The 22152-nt window shown below is 28.8% G+C and overlaps 3 protein-coding genes across 5 annotated transcripts; 1 reads left to right on the top strand and 2 right to left on the bottom strand.

Annotated features, from left to right (window-relative positions):
• The first annotated feature begins 8544 nt into the window (after positions 1-8544).
• Positions 8545-10767, top strand: LOC110637634 (uncharacterized). Of its 3 annotated transcripts, none has more exons than XM_058153556.1 (3): positions 8552-8704; positions 9456-9655; positions 9883-10767. In XM_058153556.1, exon 3 carries the CDS (start codon positions 9905-9907, stop codon positions 10583-10585), a length of 681 nt encoding a protein of 226 aa, XP_058009539.1. In that variant the 5' UTR covers positions 8552-8704; positions 9456-9655; positions 9883-9904; the 3' UTR covers positions 10586-10767. The 3 variants fall into 3 exon arrangements, with proteins under 3 accessions (XP_058009537.1, XP_058009539.1, XP_058009536.1); XM_058153553.1 differs by having other exon boundaries at positions 9456-9659; XM_058153554.1 differs by lacking the exon at positions 9456-9655 and having other exon boundaries at positions 8545-8704.
• Positions 10768-15543: 4776 nt separating this feature from the next.
• Positions 15544-17120, bottom strand: LOC110637633 (putative 57 kDa heat shock protein). Its single transcript, XM_058154171.1, has 5 exons — positions 17002-17120; positions 16554-16901; positions 16426-16446; positions 16062-16085; positions 15544-15976 (listed from the first exon to the last, which is right to left on the bottom strand). Exons 1-5 carry the CDS (start codon positions 17042-17044, stop codon positions 15660-15662), a joined length of 753 nt encoding a protein of 250 aa, XP_058010154.1. The 5' UTR covers positions 17045-17120; the 3' UTR covers positions 15544-15659.
• A 3502-nt stretch (positions 17121-20622) lies between these two features.
• Positions 20623-21703, bottom strand: LOC110667602 (small heat shock protein, chloroplastic-like). Its single transcript, XM_021828497.2, has 2 exons — positions 21301-21703; positions 20623-21158 (listed from the first exon to the last, which is right to left on the bottom strand). The coding sequence occupies exons 1-2, from the start codon at positions 21527-21529 to the stop codon at positions 20743-20745; spliced, it is 645 nt and encodes a 214-aa protein (XP_021684189.2). The 5' UTR covers positions 21530-21703; the 3' UTR covers positions 20623-20742.
• Positions 21704-22152: the final 449 nt, after the last annotated feature.

Raw genomic sequence — 22152 nt, 5'->3', positions numbered from 1 at the left:
AACTCAGTCTATTATGACTCAAATTTGCCATATTTTTCAAATAAGCTTATTTATAATCTATACCTATTCATATCTATAATTTATCTATATCAATAATATATATAAATGTGAGAATGAGGGGGTGAAATTTTAAAAGAAAAATATTCTTAATTTTTTATATTATTTATAAATATATTTTCTCTTATTATTTAAATGAGTTTTAGAGTTTATATAAATTTAAAATTCTTAATCCTATTTATTCTTAACTTCCATTTATTTATTAAGTTTGTTACTGCAATTTAAATAAATTTTTATAAAAAAGAATTGTTTACAATAAAAAAATTCATAAAAAAAATCGTATATATATATATTTTTTAAAATATATCGACTTATTTAATAGAATAGGGTAAATTATTTTTTTCTTATTTTGATTTGATAAGTAATTCTAAAGCAATTAAAATTCTATTTATAAATTTAATTTATTTTATATTTAAATTAGTGTATTTTATTTTATAATTATTTCTTATATATAATTTTATTTTACTTCTGAATTTTTTTTTTAAGTTATTGATTATAACAAAGAATATAACAACCGACAAAGATAAAGGCTACTCTTTTTTTTTAACTAATTAATGACAATTATATTTTATTGAGTTAAATAATATTAGTGCTTAAAAATCATCTAAATTAAAAAAAATTAAAATTTTCAATTTAATTCAATTTTTATTATTTAAATATTCTATTTAAACTTTTTTTTTATTTTAATCTACAAAAGTATAAATGGAAAGACGAAATTATCAAAGGATAAAAATATTTTCAATTTTTAAATTAATTTTTTGACACTTAAAATAATTATAATATTAATTTTGTATTCTAAATTAATTATTTCTATTAAAATTTATAACATTTTTCACTTACCTAAATTAAAAAACTCACAAATATAAACTTTTCTAAAATGTATAAGTTTCAACTTTTATATTACTTAATAATATAATACCTCATTTATATATGAAAATGTATTTAAAAAATAAATAATCATAATATTTACAAATTATATGTATATTTTTTTAAAAATATGAGCTACATAATCTTAAATTTATTGAATTGCTACTTTTTAATATAAATTTTTTTTTATTAAAGATTCATATTAAAAAGATTAATTAAAATATATCAAAATTAATATTTTGAATTATTTAAAAAAATATATTTATATCACAATATCAATTTATAAAATTTTAAAGTAGAAATAATACTTTTAATTTAAAAAATTCTATAAATTCTAACTAATAAATATAGTCTTAAGCATATGTATAAATATTAATATGATTATTATGATTATACGATTAACTTTTATATTTTAAGTTTTCATAATTCTTAATGAGTATGATAGGTTTTCTATAATTTCTTTTTGGCATCAATGATCAATCTTAATACTTATTATTGATTTTGAATTAAAGGTAATCAATATTAACAGTATGTCATTATTAATTGTTTAACACTGAATAAATTATTAACAGGCAAAAATATTTAAATTAATACTAATACAAATGATAGGTGAAATTTTGAACAAATAAAAATACTCTTAATTTTTATAATATTTAAACATTAAAATCTTAATAATTATAATGATTAAAATAAGTTTTGTTACTATAATTTTTTTTAATTTGACAAATAACTTTAGATTAAATAAAATTGTATTTATTTAAAAAAACGTGATTGATGATAAACTTTACCCTTGGATTGTGTTTCAAATAATTGATATTATATATATTTTTAATATCTACATACCGTGTTTTTAAGAAAAAAAAGTATATGATAACGAAAAAATGTTATAAAATATTTATATTTGTTGATTTATAAACAATATTTAGTTAATATGTAATATATAATAAAGCTGTATGAATCAAAATTTTTTAAATGATATGTAATTATTATACAAAATATATATAATTTAATTTTTAAATGATATGTAATTATTGTGCAAAAAATATATAAAAATTATATATATAAGAAAAAAATTTTAAATAAATAAATTTAAAAATGAATAATTAATCTAATATGTTAGACTTGAATTTAATTATAAAATTAATATAATTAATAGGATAATTAAAATTTATAATATTAATTTTTTTATTTTAAAATAGTAAATTATTAAAAGTTTAAAAATATTAATATGTGTATATCAAGTAAAATATAATGATTTTTATTTTATAATATTATATCCTTATTTTAACTTGATAAATAGTAAATACTTATAAACAAAATTAGAAATCATACTTTGAATATAGAATTATTATTTCAATTTGATAAATTTATGTTTAAATATAAATATAAATTAATATTTTAATTCAAAAAAAAAGTATAATTTGCATATGAATATATACATAATATCATTTAATACAATTTTTATTTATTTGAATTTAATATTTTTTTATTGAAATTAAACGTATACTTCTAAAAAAATAATTATAAAAAATTTAATTTAAAAAGATGTTACAAGTTAGTTTGAAGTAAACCGAATAATTATCTATATATTTTTTGCTATAATTATTTTAATTAAAGATAATAGTATAATAACGTAAGTATTATTTATTTTATTAACATCAATTTTTTTACTTTTTATATAAAAAGGAACTTTCAATTATTAATTTATTATTTATAAATAATTTATTAGTTAATATATTTGTCAATCTTATTTTTAAAATTTTTTTCTATACAATTATGTAAAATATTATATATCAAATAAAAATTAATAATATTATTACTTGTTGATATGGAGGTACACAATTAATTTTATCAAGTAAAATTAAAAAAAATATATATTTGAAAATAACTTGTTATCCCAAAATAGTCTAAGAGGTGGGGTGAATTGGACTTAAATAATTTTTCAATTCTTACTTGTAGCTTAATGAAAAATTATGATTTTGTTCAGCGGTGCTCTTATATGTAGTGGAATTGATATGTGTTTAAAGAATGTGTTCCTAAATTGCAATTCAAACCTCAATCAATATTTATAGCAATTTTCAACACAACATGCTTCACAAGAAATCAACCAATTTCTCAACTTAATCAATATATCTTCAAATATATCAACTCAATCCATCATCAATATCATTCAACATTCAATATCATACATAAAAAATAAATTGCATAAAAGTAAAGATATTAAGGTTAGAGAAATTAAACACAATGATTTTATAATGGTTTGGCTTAACTAGCTTACATCTACTCTTTCAAATAATCCTCTTTGAGTTTTCTATTCACTATTTGCTTTTTTAAATGCAAGAAACCAAAAGCCTTTTACAAATTGTAACACCCCAAATTTTTAATTTATTATTTTATGAGTAATATTAATATTTTATTAAATTTTAGGAAATTATTTGAAATTTTTCGAATTTTAGAAATCGGGTTTGATTTCCCAAAAATATAAAACTTTGATGATTTTTAAAAATTAATTTAAAAATCATGTGACAAAACTAAAAATATATTTGAACCCTACGAATTTTTCTGAGTTTTCTAGAATTTTTTCGAAATTTTTGGGCCTTGTTTTCAGTCCCAAGGCAAAGTAAAAATTCAAAATTTTGTATCATGAATCGGACCGCCCGAATCAAACTGGACCGGATCGGACCGATCGAATCGGATCAGCCTTTTCTTTTCTTCTTCTTCTCTTCCCCGCGCGTCTCGACCCTTCTTCCTCTCTCTCTCGTTTTCTCTCTCCTCCCTCTTCCCCACTCCGGCCAGCCGCCACCCCAGCCTCCGCACCTTGCTGGGGCGCAACCTCGCCCTTCCCTCTTCGCCGGCCGCCGCTTGGAACACCGAAAAAAATGCGTGTGAAGCCACGTGACGCGCAGCGCGATGCCTCACCTTCCCGGCCAAAATCAGGCCGATTCGGCCACCGATTAGGCCGAGTCTTATGTCAAACACTATCTACACCTCGAGAGCTTTCCATAAATACCAAGAACACCAAAATTCCTAGAGCGATTTGTCCAATTTTTTTCCAGGAAATTTTAGCCCATTTCGACTTTTGAGCTAGATTTCTCGTAAACCGTGAACCTCATGAGAAAACCGAGAGTATCAGAGCACTTCAGTCTTTGAGAGCTTAGCGGCAATATAAATTTTAAAATTTTTCGACACCGTTTTTCGGTGGGTCCTACGAAACTTCGTAGTGTTTTTCCGAGCATTAAATGAGCTTAAAAAATTCTGTAAAAATTATATACTAACCCCCGTGTTGTGGGCTTCGTGTAGGTACCTTCAATTCGTGGAAATTCGACGGTTGCCTGGGTCTGTGAATTTCCAACCAGATAGACTGGTTACCGAAAAAAAAATAAAGTCTTAGAATTGGATCGAGATTTTGGCTACCCCACCGTTGTTAAATGCCCCGAGCGCTTTTCCGAGATCATAATCGGCATAGGTAAACCCGAATCTCACTTTTTCTTAATTTTCTAGTGCTTGAATGGGATTAAAAATCCATAAAATATTCATAGTAGCTTAGAAATTTATGATTCTTTTTGCATTAGCTTAGAAATATTGCTAAGGACCGCGGGGCAAAGTTTTAGAATTTTTAGAGCTTATGGGTAGTTTTTGCAAAAAAAGTCAGTTATAAGGACTAAACTGTAATTTTACATATTGAAATTGATGACTGTTTGGATGGGCCCAGGAGGGGCTGTGTGATGTGATTGAGTTGTGGATATATGGTTTGTGGATATAGAAGTGTGTTTTAAGCCTTTTTGCAGGTTGGGTAGGTCCTAGGTATAGGGGAGACTCTGCCGGATTTTCGGCACGACTTAGGACGTATTTGGTCTTTTCTTGGTTTGTATTGAGTCAATTGTATTAAATAATTATAAATAAATTGTCAGGTGAGCCGGGACAGCCTTTCTCCACCGTCCAACCGCCACAGTGACTTCGGTTGAGTCTGTGAATAAAATATTAATTTTAATTGTAATTTCAATATTATTATATGTTCAAGCATGCCTATGCATCATTTATAAATATGTATCTATGTAGTTAAACTCTAGGCACATTTTATGTTGCATTCACAACTGTTAAACTGCCATGGATGTTGTTGTGGTAATTTGGAGCAGTGTGCGTGAGTTAGCATGCGTGTGGTATGGTGTTGGCTATGGACAGGATGGGTAGACATGGCTTGAGATCTTCGCTGGGACCCGGTCCTTCGGGGTAGACACGGCTTGAGTTCTTCTCTGGGACCCCGATTTGGTTTATTAAGCGAAAGTCCGACTTGAGTTCTTCGCTGGCACAGGTTGGATTAAGAGGGCTGTATAGGGGATCAGCTCCCATATATGTATTGTTTGACAGTGTTGGGTGTGTGAGTGCTCCAAATTGCCTTTTTGACGTGATTTGTATGAAATTTATGACGATGTTACATTTCACTCTACAGGGTGCATTAGCTTTAGATAGTTATAGAGATTATGGTTAAAATTGATATTTTACTCTCTGAGTCGAATGCTCACTCCTGTTCATTATTTTTTCAGGCTACAGGAGGATTATTGTTGTGGTTAACCTACTTTTCTTCTTCGCAGGTTGTTTATTTATGTTTGTGTAATTCTGTTAACTCCTAGAATTTTCGCATGTGTTAGAAATATTTATTTGATTTGGGTCTGTAATATAATTACCATATTGGACCTGTAAACTTATTATATGCATGTATGTTGGATTGGATGAGGGAGCCGAGCTCCCATTTATTTTTATGACATTTGAGTATGTGGAGGGTGAGCTGAGCTCCCCAATTGATTATATATTGTGTTTACAGGTCGGGTGAATAAAAAACTCCCCGTTATAAGGTCCATTTGATGGGCGGACTCTGTCCGGTTGAATTCTTGAAATTGAGCCCAAATGGGCCATAGAGTTGGGTTGATGAATAATTAGGCTTACTACGGGCCTCGGGGGCTTTAGGCTGGCCCAGGTCCTAATGCCGGTCCGGCCTATAGGTTGGGTCATGACACAAATTCTTCAATGGGAATCCTTTTCAATGGTAGCTTGAAACCCTAACAAGTGCTATCCCAAGCACTCACACCCACAAGTTGCAATAGGTGCTTGTACAACCTCTCTTAAATGCAATTTAATGCTTTAACACTTAATATCACTCAATACAAATTAAACTATAAAAAAGAGATGAGTTGATTTGTCAATGGTAGCTCAAACACTTTAAGGCACTTGAATGAAAGTAATAAATGAAATTTCAAGGTTGCAGAGCAATTCTAAGCTTTCATTAAGTGTAAAATGAAGTGAAGAGAGTGTATTTATAATCCTAAATTATTTTAGATTGTTTAAAATCCTTTTGGAACGTTGCAGATATTATTCTAGGTGAAATAGCCATTATTTTATCCTTTTGCACGAACCAGAGTAATTCTGATCATTTAGCAAACTAATAGAATTTTGGTAACAGCAGCAAACTGGTTAGTAAACTAATATTTTAGCAAATAAGTTAGCAAACTAATTTTTTCAAATGCCTGTTTCAAATTTTCAGAAAAATTTTAATCTTTAAAAATCTGATTTGAACCTTAAGAAAAACATTAATTCCAATAAAAATATTCAAGGTTATGATGAGAGAAAATTTTATAAAGTAATTAAAAGAAAAATTAATTTTGAATTCCAATTGACTAAAACTCTCATCTATTATTTTTACATAAATTCTAGGACTCAATTCTGAACTTTATGACTTTCATAACTTCAACTTGAGCCTTAGCTTTCATAGCCTTATTCTTTCTCAACTTAAATTCATCTTGAGTTACCTTTGAGTGTCATTCTTCCTTAAATGCAACCTCAATGGTTTTTCATGAATAAGAGAAAGAATCTACAAATCACTTAAAATTGAGTTAGATAGATTTTAGTTGAGTTTTGTTATCATCAAAATCAATGCTCATTTTGAACTACACAAGGTCAACATAACTGGAAATAAAAAAATATCAACATTATATAAAACTGTATTAAATAGAATTTATTTTATTATTATATATATAAACTCTTAAAAAAGTATTGGAAAAAATTTATATTTTTCACATTAATTATATATATTTTATAAAAATTATAAATACTAAAAACTTAATTAGTTTTAATAAACTCATCACTTTATAATGAAAAAATTTAATACGAAAATATATTAATTAATAAAATCATAAATATTTAAATTTATATATTTATAAAACACTTACAATTATAAAATTATGTTATAACAATAAAATCATCATTATAAATTACACATCTATAATTTTTTATTTTTATTGATATATTTTTTTATTAATTTAATCTAAAAATATACATATTAAGAAAATGAAAAAGTATTATATTATTATAATAATAATAATTAATTTATTATAATAATATTATATTAAAAAATAATATAATATTATAATAAAAAATTATATTAAAAATACATCTAATATAAAAAAACATGCAACGCATGTTAAAAGAAAAACTATCTTTGTTAAAGGAAAGAAATTGATGTTTGCACTTGAAATTTCCCTTTTCAATTCTAATTTATGTAAAATTTCTCTTTTAATTTTATCGGTCCACCTAAAATAATTTAATTGGAGCAAATTGTATTATCGCTTATCTTTAATAAAGAAAAAGATAAAATAAATCAATAATTAAAATTTTTAATGACTTTAAATAATTTAATGGAATCAACATTTTATATTATTAAGGGGTATTTGGGTTATCTGTTTGGTGCAAATTTGATAGCTGATAGATATTTAAATAAATGAATTAAAGTATTTGACAAGTTTAAAAAAATAAAATTGATTGCTGATGATAACTGATATGATACCCATCAATTACAGTTTGTATCAGCTCTATTTTTAAAGTTATTTTTTTATTATCAGCTGGTAGCTGATTTAATTTATTTTTTATTTTAATTATATTATTTTTTTATTTAATTTAAAAATTAATATTATTAATATTCTTACCTTTTCTATTTATAATTTTAATATTTTAATTAACTGTATTTCTTAAAATATTTTTTTATTAATAATATAAAATATAAAATATTTATTTATATCTAAATATTTAAAATTAATTATAAATTTTTTTATTAATAATAATAATAATTATTATTTTATTATTTTATTTATATTTTTAAAATTATATAATTTTTAAATTATTATTTTTTAATTTCAAAAATAAAATAATATTATACGATATATTAATAATTACATATTTATTTTAATAATAAAATAAATAATATAATATATTAATTTAATAATAAAATAAATAATATAATATAATAATTTATAATTTTATATTTATTTAAATAATAAAATAAATTATATAATATATATTCTTATTAATCATTTTACATATTAATAAAAATAATTAAATATAATTTTATTAAAAATTTAATATAAATTAATTACCAATTAATAATATTAATTATATTTAATAATTAAATTAAATAAATTCTAAATTTAATTAATTCAAGTCACGCTAATACTTTTTTTTTGTCTGTACATATGAGTACTCTTAATCCTTCAAGCACTTGAAATAAATTATGAAATTCATTATAATTAATATAAATACTATCAATTTTAATACAATTTAATGATTTATTAATGAATTGTAATACTAAAAATTTTATTTGACAAAAATAGGGCTCTTGTTTCTACCTGAGTCGGTTCCTCGTCTCCCATTGCTGCGAGCTCCTCCGTTTCATCCTTATATTATTTACCGTCCGCCTCTCTTCGATCCTGTTCCTGAGCTCCTCTAGGCTTCTGTAAGTTCTCTCGCTCTCTTCTCTTTTGTGGCCTTATTTGTTACATGATTTCTTCGCGTTTTCCATAGATTTGATGCGTCTATGATCTGTTTGTGTGTGCTATTTGATTATGAAATTTTTGTTACATGGTTTCCTCAAGAAACGAGAAAATTTTGATTTTGTAATGGATAGAAGAATCTGGGTTTTTAATGGTTGTGAAGAGTTTGAGTATTTGTGATGGAAAGCACACAAGCTCATGGGAATTCGCTTTCTGTTTTTCAGATGTCGGTAAAACATTGTTCTAGAAACCTAGTTAGATAATCCCCTAACTTCATGGAGATAGAAAGCTAGGCCGTCATTGGGAATTTTGATTATCACATATTTCCCTGATGATGTCGAGAGACGCATACAAGTTTGGTTAAAGGATCATGGACCTGTAAATTTTCGATTTCTGCTACTTTACTCTTCTTGGTTATTTTGTGCAATTGGGTTTACTACTATGGTTTCATTGTAAACCAAATTCTATGGGTCTCCTAAAGATTTCTGAATTTTAAGTTGTATGAATTTCTATGTAGAAGTTGCTGCTCGACTTGTCCATTTCCGTCAATAATAACATGGTTTCTGTGTTTTTCATGCCTGGCTATATGCTAACCTTTTTCTTCAATATTCAAAACTAATGTTTTAATCTTGTAATGATCCATATTATTAAGGAATCTTAATCATGTGAGTGCTAACTTTTTCAATATCTGTGCTTTCACCTTTTTTTTCCTAGAGGATAAGGGATTTGAAGATGCCAAACCTGTGATACCAGTACCATACTCCTCATTTGGAATTGATCAAGATTCAAGGATTAACTCTGCCTAGAACCAGACTTGTCTGCAGTTTTTGGGTCTGGTGTAAAATAACATCACCCAGCCATTTTGCGATTGATAGTGTAGACCCACTCTTAGCCTTACTTCAACAGCTTCAACCGTGTGTATATATTCTTGACGGTTCAACTATGTTTTTTTTTTTAATAAATATTTTAATCGATTAAACATATTAGTGAGGAAGAAACGAAATTAGGCATTTAAATACCTAAACACGTCAGCTATCATCTCTCTTCGAGTTTTTCAATCTGTCCCATATCCTGTTGTTTTTGTCTATTACTTTTAGTGGTTCTGTTAATTCAGATTTCTAAAGCCCCTTCTATTGAGCAGGTGAAACGCAAATTAAGCAGTTATGGGAGGTCATGGAGGTCTTAACATCCTTCCTCAAAAGCGGTGGAATGTATACAACTATGAGAATAGAGAAAAAGTCCGGCGAGATGAGGAAGCCGCCGCTAGAGAAGAGCAATTAAAGCGTGAGCAGTCAAGAAAGCGCGATGCTGAGTTTCGCCTTGAGCAGCTACGGACTGCTCGTGGTTTGCTTCCGCTAAATAAACCAGAAGTGGAGCCAGAGCCAGAGCCAGAGCCAGAGCCAAAGCCAGAGCAATCAGAACCCAAGTCCAACCACATTAATCTCTTTGAAGGGATCAAGATTTTTGACCCAGTTAAGGGATTGGAGAAAGAAGGGGATGCTGAGAGGGATGGGTTTAGAAAGAAGAAGATGAAGAAAGAGGAGGTGAGAGTTGTGACTGCTGAGGATGAGAAGTATAGGTTGGGTTATGGGGTTGCCGGAAAAGGAGTTAAGTTGCCCTGGTACCTTGAGAGACGCAGTGATAATGTGAATGAGAAGGATGAAGATGATGGGTCGATGAGAGGGAAGGAGGTTATGAAGAAGAGTGGCAAGAAGACATTGGAAGAACTAAGAGAGGAAAGATTGAAAAGGGAAAAGCAGGAAAAAGAGAGGGAACGGGCATTGTTGGAGAAGAAGCAGAGAGATAGAACTGGTTTTAGGAGTGGAATGTTTTCCAGGAGGTGAGGTTATTGAAGTGTTTATTATATTAATGTATTTTGTCTCGTTTTAAAGGTTTATAAGCATGAAATTTGGTCTCTCGGTCAGCATATTAATTTGATTGTTGATCCTGATATATTGTTTGTAGTTGCATTGCTATCTTTTTTGTCTAGTGTAAGAGCCTTTTAGGCTTCATTTGGTGTTTTCTAGTCTGTTCTACATGCTGCTTTGAGAATTTATCATTTGTGTTCTAAATACCCTTAGAAAAACTGAAAAGAATCAAAATATAAAGCCTTCAGCTGTGTCATATATATGGCCAATGAATCTCTGGTGATACTTAGCCTGCTTGTTTTAGGCTTATGTTAACTTATCTGATAACATTTTGGGAAGTAGTTCTACATTTGAGGAGTGGTTGCATCTATATGGTATCTATTACTGTCTTGACCTGCATTCACAAAGTAAATAGTGGCTTTGTAAGTCTATGTCTTGGAAACACTACTAGATCCATTGCCTCGTTCCTGTAGTTTTATGTAATTTTAGAACCTTGAACTATTGACGTTGGACAGAGCCAACTTTTGTAAATTGATGGTTGTGTTTTTATTGCAACCCCTCTCAAATGGAAGGTAGGTTGTGGACGGACTAGATAATTTCAAGCCAAGTCTTTGCTTTAAGATTCTTTTATCATCATTGAATTTTGCCTCAATTTAAATGGAAGTATTATAAGAGTGCATAACTCAGCTATGGTGATCAAGGCTGGTGAATCAGAATTATGGGTGACTACTCTACTTGGTTTGACTCTTAGTCTTATTGTACACGTAAATTAGTGATTCAGATAATATATATAAATATATCCACGTAATCCCAGAGCCACATAAGAGAACAGCTGCATTCTTTTTCCACTTTATTCTGAAGAATTTTTGTGCTAGCTTTTGTGTTGATGGTGTATAGGCTTATTGTTTTACCCACTTAAGGAGAAAATAGAACACTATGTCTTTGTTTGTGAAGAAAATGAAGAAATGTAGTTGTTAAGAATCTATTGAAGGTGGCATTATTGTTAAGAATCTCTTTACATGGATAGGAGCTGTTGAAATTCTCTTAAGAGTCCTGAGGTGTTGAGAATTCCAGTGTATGAATTGATCATGGCAAGGTACCTTGCATTGCTGCAAAGTGGACTATGTTTCCTGAACAAGTGGATTGCCTAAATGATTGTTAGCCATTGAGCCAAAGGTGTCTTACATTTTACCTAATATTTTGTAGGGTGTGTTATTTTAATAAAACAGCTATGATTAGACGGCTCCAAGTGGGCTAATAGAATTGAGATGCTAGTAGAAGTGGAGATAGGTGTAAATTAATGTCTGAAGTTGAAAGCACATTGCAGAAACTTTTCTCCTGAAATTTAATTTTGACTGCATGTTTCAAGTACTGTAGAAGAAGTCTACCATTGCCCAAGGTTGTGATCTTCCATTTCGTATCAAGTACGAAGTTTCGTGTCTGCAATATGTTTGTTTATACCTATTCTACCCTTTTTTAATTGAACATGCAAATATGCATTAAACATCCAACAAATGCTACCATATCCTCTTTTTAAGACGTGATAGTAGTAATGAGATTATATTTTGACTCTTGATATGTACATATAGCCGGCAAGTACTTCCATAAATACAATCTACGTATGCATATGACAAGGTTCAGTTGGTCCTAGACTTGTTGAACTGGTGAGTGGTGACTGTTGGCCTCTTTTGATTAAAGGATGAACTACAAAATCACTAGTGTGATTTGGCATAAAATAACGAGTCAGTCTCTAAAAATCAAGTGGAATGGTTTAATGGAAATTTATTTGGTTTCATAGGATAGGAGAGGAGATAGAGCACTCACCTGTAAATCTGATAAAAAAAAAAAAAAGGAATAGAAATTTGTAAATTTACAAATTCCCAATTAATTTTTTTGAGCGGAGAATTCCCAATTAATTCGCAATATTGCATACTAGTTAACCGAAAATCGCTCATTTTGCAGCTCTCCCATTTATCTTAAATTTATAGAACGTAATAGCTAGTTTAAAATACAGAAATCAATTTATTAATTAATATTATATTATAAAAATTATAGTTCGCTATTGATTAAATGATGTAGATTCCATTTTCATTAATAGGAAAAAAAGTCTGAAAACAAAAAAACAGAATTTTTGTCTATAAAACACTCTCATTTCCTTAAGTATCAGTTTGAGGATGCCAATTCCGCAGCCTGTTAGACCAACAAATTTTTCTACTTCTTGTTACCCCTTGCCATTTTATCTTTGTTGCTTGGCTCAATTTGTAATTCTAGTACATGTGCCATTAGTTTATGTTACTATTAACAAATTGCAAATTATACATTAAATTCATAATCTTAACAATGAGTTATAGCATACACAATTCTATGGTTTTAATTTTCCTTTTCATTGAATGATTGTAATTAATGTGAATATAATTTCAAATTTTTGTCGCTTAATTTTTCACTGTCAACTTATTAATCACCTTACAATATAAGATGTATATACATTTAATCAATAGAAAGTAAATAAACTATACTTTTAAACAAACTCTATCATTATTTTATATAATACTAGCATTATAAAATGATTGGATGTATACGCTCTTCCATATTAATCATAATTTCTATGAAATATATGTAATTAATTTACGTTATATTTATGAACAATATAAAAGTTTAAATGGATGTGAAAGTTAATTCATATAATATTGATTTCAGAATGTATAAAATAAGCAGAAATTCATGAATACATGCAACACTATACATTACATAAACGTACGAGCTGAGCTGAGTCAACAAAGAGAAGAATAATTTTCATCATCCACAACGATAAATGTTAAAAATAAGTACGAAAGTTACCGATCACAGAATTTCATTGGTAATTTATTGACGCTTTACCGATGAAGAAAGAGAAATAAATTTTAAATTAATTTTTACCGATAAAATTATCGACAAACATTTTACCGACGATGAAATTTCGTAGGTAAAAGTGGTGCCTAACAGTGGTGAAAAAATTAGCGACTAAATAAAAAAAAAACGATCAAATCTTTCGTCAGTAATTACCAATGAAATGCTTTTCGTAGGTAATATTAAAGAAAAAATATTTTCTATTTTAAAAAAATAGAATATTTTCTATTTTAAGAAAAATACCTACAACTTTTTTTTACCAGTAATTACCAACGAAATGCTTTTCGAAGGTAATATTAAAGAGAAAATAGAGAGAAAAAAATTCTAAAAAGCACAAAAAATTTTAGCTACAAATTTTTTCGTCGATAATTAACAACGAAACACTTTTCGTAAGTAATATTAAGAAAAAAATAGAAAATAAAATTAAAAAAAAAAATACCTACGAAAAATTTTTCGTTGGTAAAAGCTTTTCATAGGTAATATTAAGAAAAAAATAGAGAAGAAAAATTCTAAAAAACTAAAAAAAAATTTACCTACGAATTTTTTTCGTCGGTAATTACCAACGAAATGCTTAGAGAGGAAAAATTCTAAAAAGCACAAAAAATTTTAGCTATGAATTTTTTTCGTTGGTAATTAGTAACGAAATACTTTTCGTAGGTAATATTAAGAAGAAAATATAAAGTAAAATTAAAAAAAAAATACTTACGAAAAATTTTTCGCTGATAATTACCAACGAAAAGCTTTTTGTAGGTAATATTAAAAAAAAATGGAGAAGAAAAATTCTAAAAAATTAAAAAAAAATCTACCTATGAAAACTTTTTCGTCGATAATTATCAACGAAAAGTTTTTCGTAGGTAATATTAAGGACAAAGTAAAGAAGAAAAATTCTAAAAATCTCAAAAAATTTTAACTATAAATTTTTTTCATCGGTAATTATCAACGAAACGCTTTTCGTAGGTAATATTAAGGAGAAAATAAAAAATAAAATTTTTAAAAAAATTCTAACGAACCAATGAAAAATTTTTCGTAGGTAATATTAAGAAAAAAATGGAGAAGAAAAATTTTAAAAAACTAAAAAAAATTTACCTACGAAAACTTTTTCGTCGGTAATTACCAATGAAAAGTTTTTCATAGGTAATATTAAGGAAAGAATAAAGAAGAAAAATTTTAAAAACCTAAAAAAAATTTAGCTATAAATTTTTATAATAGATAATTACCAACGAAATACTTTTCGTACGTAATATTAAGAAAAAAAATAAAAAAGAAAAATTAGGTAATATTTGATATCAAATATGCACATAGTTTGAAATATATATTATAAATATATAAGAGAATAATATTATACATATTTAATTAATTATGTACATATCTTAATTCAAATATTTAATATTTCATATGAGATTGAAGTTATATTAGATGCACCGCACCCATATATATATATATATATATATATATATATATATATATATTCCGGCCAAACAGGTACTTTTGAATTATATTTCTACTTTATTACTTAATTAAGTTGCTTATCTTGGACGAGTATATATAAATATATATATATATTCTAAATTGGCCAAACAGGTACCTTTGAATTACATTTCTACTTTGTTACCTAATTAAGTTGCTTATCTTGGACGAGTGTGTATATATATATATACACCTGTTGGCCAATTTGGAACAATTTTTCAAATCATGGTACCAGGAAATAAATTTTACAAAATCAGGATTGGGTAAAATTTAATTTTCAAATTAGGATTTTCAATTTCTTGTTTGCCGGTCATAATAATGAACAACGTGTTCACCGGTGTAACTAATGAACAATGGACAAACTCTCAAGTTGTTCGCCATTATCAATTGCGAAAAATGGTCACAATTTGTTTTTTAGATTTCATGTATTTTTTTATGCAAAATTCATCAAAAAATATTTTTATGTATCAAAAAATTAAAAAAAAATTAATATTAAAAGAAAAATTACTTGAGAACTTGTCCATAATTTGCTGGTCATACTGGTGAACGCCTTGTTCGCCAATAAGAAGTTGAAACCCCAATTTGAAAATTAAATTTCTCTCCATCTTGATTTTGTAATTTTTTTTTCTATTACCATGATTTGAAAAATTTATTGCCAATTAGACTATAACAAGAGTAAGATCATGAATATCCAACATTAGACAGGTGAAATGGACAATCTGAAAACACCATCCTTCATCGCATGCTCAATATTGCCTTCAATCGGGGTCATGGGCAACAAGGAGACGCTGCCAAGGTACTCACGTCCACTCGAATCATGCTCCATAACTTTCAGGGCTTTGCCAAAGAATATGACATTTCCACCAACCACACAAACCCTAGCATCTTCTTCCGCAACCCCAGGCATGTCTACCCTAAGAAACAGACCTCCGTTCTCAGTTAGTATTGATTCAAAAGCCTCCCTTGATCCCTTTAACAAATATGGGCGGTCCTCTACGGCTCTACCAGATCCATCTGTGAAAATAAATCAAAATTTGTATACTAAGCGTGCCCATTTGTTAAAAAGCACAGCGGTAACAAGGAAAAATGGAAAACAAACCTGAATGAAGATTTTCAATTTCATCTGTGACAAACACCAATAGAATGGGGATCCGATATGAGAAACATTTTAATACAGAAATCAACCAAGACATAAAAAACAGTGGAGAATGAAGACAACCACCCATGCTAAAATATTATAGAATCAAATGCACACTTGTAAACCAAGTATGCATAACAGAAACGAAAAATGATGTGTACATATTACACAATACTACACTACTATGTTTATGTACTTGTATAGTATAACTAGACCCATTAGTGAGAAACACAAAGCATAAATCGATCTCAAGTAATCAAAAGATAGTGCAAAGTATAGAGCAACATGCATAACCAAAAAGGGATATATAAAGTTGAATGTATACCAGGAACTTCATTTCCATCTCCTACAAACACAATAAAAGCAAACGTTTTAGCTAAAACTCAGAGAGAGAGAGAGAGAGAGAGAGAGAAATGGGGCTATAGATCACAACAGGCCAGGGGGAAAAATCACCTTGATAGCACTCTCTCTGAGCGTCTTTGATTCTGACTTTCTGAAGAGTCATCCTCAGCACCCTATCTCTGACATCGTGCTTAACGTTAGAGATCTCACAGCAGTTGCAGACAAGTGTAAAGGAAGCGCCATAGCTGCGACCCCCCTCTTCATGTTCAGATTCCTTCAATGCTTCTCCTTCAATAGAAATCAATTTCTTTTCTTTATCGATTGCGTAGAGGAAGCGTTCCTTAGAAACTCCGGGAAGATCCAACCTCCAATACAGATGATTTTTGTCCAAGATCTGGACCTCAAAAAACCCTTTTGTTCCATTCATTTGGAATTGATTGTTCCTTGCATGAAACCTATCTGCAAAACAAAAGCAATGACAACAACAAAACAAGAGATTAAAAAAAATGTGAAGCAACAGAAAGGGAAATTGTAAAAGTGAAGAAATTTTGAAGGACACCTGAAGAATGAGGAGTAAGAAGGTTGAAAACTCGGCTAGCCATGGAGACGAGAATCGGAGAGTGATAGAGACACAGATATATTTTGCAATAGCCCAAGTAAGATTTGGATAGGTAAACCTTGCAGTCCAGCTGTTTTCTATCTACACAGTAGACTTTGGAAAAAAAGACACGGATAACGAGGGATACTATACACGTGCCTGTGACCTTGTGTTTTCTCTCCTAAAATTTCCCACTTGAAAACTCGCAGAAAAATTATACAATAAAATTAATATTCATACAATAATAATAAATTTTACGTAAATTTTACCATAATTTTTAAGATTTACACTGTATTTAGGATGGGGAAGGAAAATAAAAGAGGAAAGGAAAATAAAAATAGAAAAATAAGGAATGAAAATAAAAATTATTTTCTTCCCCTTGTTTAGATTGGAAGAGAAAAATATTAAAGGAAAAGTTGTTTTATGAATAGTAAAATTATAATTTTATTCTTAAATTAAAAAAAATTATTAAATATAAGGATATTTTTATATTTTTAAATATTTTTCTTCTACTTTCCTCTCATTTTCGAAAGAAAATAGAAAAAGATAAAATATTTTTATTTTTCCTCAAATATTTTCCCTCCTCATTTATTTTCTATTCAATCCAAACAAAATAATGGAAAATAAATTTATTTTCCTCTCACATTTTCTTTCCCCTCTTACTTTCCTCCCTTCCCAAACATAATATTAAGATTAAACTGAGTAATATTAGTGTAGTTTTTTAAAATTATGAAATGTAAAATTTAAAGATATTATTTGGTGTATATATCTTTATTTATAATTATTCGAATTCTTACTTTATGCGCTGATAATTATAAAAATTATATGAATAAATTATTAATAAAATAGTTTTGTTTTATATTTTAATAAATATATATTATTAAAATTGACTATAAAATATAATTAGACATAAAAAAATAAAAAATTTCATTAAATATGTAATATAGTACTTTTATAAGACACTTTATTATTTTTGCATGTACTTTGAAATGATAAAAGCATATTTGCATTTTAATTTTTTTTTATTTTAAGTTTTATCTTTTATTTTATTATTTTTGTTAATACATTTGCCTTCTTATAAACAAAAATTACGGGCTTTTTTTTTTTTTTTTTTCTATATGCTGCACTGTAATTCATTTCTTGAACAGAAGATTTAAGATATATTCATAAATTTATTATATGATATTCCTATGTTAAAAAAAAAATGAATAGAAAGTATTCACAATTCCAACTGAAAATTTCCATTCATATAATAAATAATCATTCAACCTGTATCAGTTGAGACCCATGTAGATGTCTGCAGTGAATCTCCTCCAATCTTCATTGAGGTTTCAGGAGAATAACCATACTAACAAAACACGAAGAAACATAATCACAAAGGCCCAAAGAAAGAATGAATCTAAGAAAATGAGGGAAAAATAAATTGGTAGTTTAATGCCTCAAGAAACTCCAAGGCATCCTTAAATAAATTTTGCTAAGATCTTTCTTGGTGGATCCTTTTTTCCACCTGCCTCTGCAAAAATGTCTCTTAATTGGTTTAGGATCTTAGCTTTCAGTCCTTGTATGTGTGTAAATCCTTCCCGAGATTTATTTCCTTCTTGAATTGAGCCTTCAGTGGAACATTGAGCTTCAGCAGTAAACTTTTCTAAACTTCCCATCTTAAAAATTAAAGCCAATGCATCGCTAGCTGCAATGCGTAGTGTACTGTTCGATCATCCTTATCCAGCAGAAAAGAAAAATATGAAATGAAGCTGCATCAAATATAAAAATAAATAAATAAATCAATCAAATTATATGATAGTATTGGTTTAAAACAAAATAAAATTATTTTGTTATGAAAAATAAAATGATTTAATAAAATTTTATAATTCATTTCATTAAATTTTTGTAAAGTAATCAATTAGGAAAAATTTATTAATATAATAAAAAAAACTAAATTTCTTTTACATTTTAAATTGTTATATTTTTTTAATATTTTAAATTTTAATTAAAATAATAGATGTTGAAATGAAATGCTAAATAGGTATAACTTATTTAATTTTATTTATAATATTTTTTATTATATATATTCTTTATGTGAAAAAAATTATTTTTTTTAAATTAATAAATTTTTTATAATTGATTACTTTACGAAATAAAGCATTATTTTACAGGAATTTAATGCGATGAATTATAAAATTTCATTAAATCATCTTAATTATTTTTTGCAACGAACTAATTTTACTTTATTTTAAATTAAGTAATCATAGAATATGTTAAATTATATTTATGTAATTCATGATTGAGATAATAATTAATCAATGATAATAATTAATAAGTGGAAGATATTTGTCTGTCAAAGGAAGAGGAATTGGAGATTAAAAAAAAAAAAAAAGAATTAAAAAAGATTTTATAGCAAATGGATTAAGAACTACTTATTCCAAAACATGCCATGATGCCTTCCGAACTTTCAATTAATTCAATTGCTAACCAATGGAAATCATAAAAGCTTCATATTTGGTGAATCATGGAAAATGATACAAATTCACTCTGGCTCTGTTATAGACTTTACATCAACCTTAAGGCAAAACAATCAAGCTCATCAAATGAGATTTCTTCTGGACACCTCATATAGGCCCCTTGAGTTTCATGAGATAATAAAGAGCATTCGTTGAAAAGTTGGAAAGAATGATAGATGCTATTAAATAACAAAACTGAAGATGCAACTTGATGATCAAATGAATTCTTTATAAGTTTCGATCTTCTACAATTTGCTTCACTAAATGATCAATAAAATGAGATTCATCCCCTTCGAAAATGAGTCTAAGATTTTTTCCTACTACCAATGTTAAAACAGCATCAAGATAAGGTAAGATTTCACTATTGTCTGAAGTCAAAGCACGATGTTGGATATTCATCCGCCTTATTTTACTGTCTGAAGCAGAGAAGAAGGATCTAGATTTGCTTTCAAAGTCTTTCTTTTCCACCATGGGATAGCTTTGGATACAAGACATAAAGATCTTTTTGCATGTAAGAGAGTCGCCTGGTTTAGTTTTGAGATTGATAACTCGAGTATTTCCACCAGCCACAATGTTTATTGTTGACCCTCAACGGTTAAAAGAAAATGAAATCACCAATGAGCTTTACCTTTCCGCTTTCCTCACTGGTCACTGCCTGTGGCCAAAGTTTCTTAGGCATCAAATAATTCCTGGCTGGGTTGTTTTGTAGTGGCGTTGATGGTTCGTAATGGGTGTTCTTTCCACTGAACCACTGTTGGAGAGCGTAATGGGTGTTCTTTCTACTGAACCATTGTCGGAGAGGCCCAATGAAGCTAGGAAGCCTGCAACAATGCAATTTGTGGTTGCCAGCTCCCCCCTGTCGACTGGATAACTCGAATAGTACAGGTTTGATTTGGGTCCTTTGGGTTTGATTTTGGACAGCTAAGCTTAGGAGTTGCTAGGTTTTTTTTTTTTTTTTTATTTGTTACCCCATTAGGTGAACTGGAATTGGTTCAGGTGCTTCATGTACTTGGGCTTTGAGCCCTAAAATTTTATGAACTCTTAGGCAATGAAATCCCATTTACCATTTGGAAAATAATAACAATAACAATAATATACGGCAACGTTTTGATAAATTACAGGAACAGCAAAGTAACAAAACCAAACATTATTATTCACTAAATCAAAGTACAAAAGCAAAGTTATTATTTCACAAAACTCGGCTTCACTGAATCTGAACCTCATGGACATCCTTCCTCTCTGGTTCTTTCACCTTTGGTACCACCACCTTCAAAACACCGTTCCTCATTTCACCCTTTATCTCATCGAGCTTGTACAGATTTCGAGGCAACTCCAGCCTGCTTGAGTACCTTCTTCCACTCTCTTCTTCTTCGTTTTCTTTTGGCCCTTCCCCTTTTATCACCAGTGTGTTCTGCTCCACGCACACTTTGACGTCCTGTTTGCTTAGCCCTGGCATGTCCATCCTTAGATACAGAGCTTCCTCGTCCTCCTTCACGTCCCACCCTCGCCTCGCACCAACGCCACCTCCGGCTCCCACGCCCAACGGGTACTCCATTAACTGGTCCATTAGGTTCCACACCTGGCTCAGAGTCCTCGTTGGAGAAAATGAGTCGACCACATCTGCGAATCATTCCAAAAAATCTGAATATGTAATCTTTTTTTTTTTTTTTAATACTATAAAGTGCAAGTGAAAAGGTAAATAAAAAGAAAATTCACATGAATTGAGGTTATTAGGCACTAAATTAAAATATATAACAGCCACCTGGGAAGAAACTGCGAGAAGTATCTCGGCGGCGAGAGACGCTGCGATCAGAGGAGCGCCTATTAACGTCGACGTTGCCACTATCGTCGCCGCCAAAGTTGGTGACCTGGGTTTCAGTGCTGAAGGAGCGAGAAACAGAAGGTGCCACAGAGGCAGAGCGGACAGGATTGATGAGCTTGGAGAAGAGAGCAGAAGCGGTTGCTTTCCTTAGAGCAATCAGTGATGCCATGTTTTCAGTGATGGAGTGTATCTTGATCGTTGGGATGCAGTACTCGCCTGTTAGATTTAAGGAGTCCAAATTTTGGGTGTTTTATAAAGCACACATAGAAAAGGAGGTGTCGAGAAGGGAGCAGAAAGTTCCAGAGCGGTGACTTGGGTTCTAGATTTTCTTTTTTTTTTTTTTTTTAAACTGAGTTCAATTAAGAAAGAACATCTCTCAATAAAATTAAAATCAATCCACAAAAAGCCCATTTCACGGAAAAGTGCGACTATGTAAGAGAATAATAAAGAAAAATGGCGACTATTCTAGATAATTGAGGTAAAAATGAAAGAAGAAAATGTCTAAATATTATTAAAGGAGAAGAAGCAAAATTCTCTTGCAAAACTCCAAAAAGCTAAAAGAGACTTCTCTCGAAACTCGGAACCTATTTATTAAATATTATTAATTATTTATTTATTTATTTATAAAACACACCTACTTATATATTTTATCTTCTGCCCTAATTTAAAGTGAAAATAAATTTTACTCTTATAGCCAGTTCTTAAAATTGTAAATAAATAAACAATATCAGCATTAATTTTTGTCGACAAAACAATATCTTAAGTTAATTATAACATTCTTAAACGCCAACA

The sequence above is a fragment of the Hevea brasiliensis genome, chromosome 9, assembly GCF_030052815.1.
Source record: "Hevea brasiliensis isolate MT/VB/25A 57/8 chromosome 9, ASM3005281v1, whole genome shotgun sequence".
NCBI lineage: Eukaryota > Viridiplantae > Streptophyta > Magnoliopsida > Malpighiales > Euphorbiaceae > Hevea > Hevea brasiliensis.
This window is presented reverse-complemented; position numbering and strand designations above follow the sequence as displayed.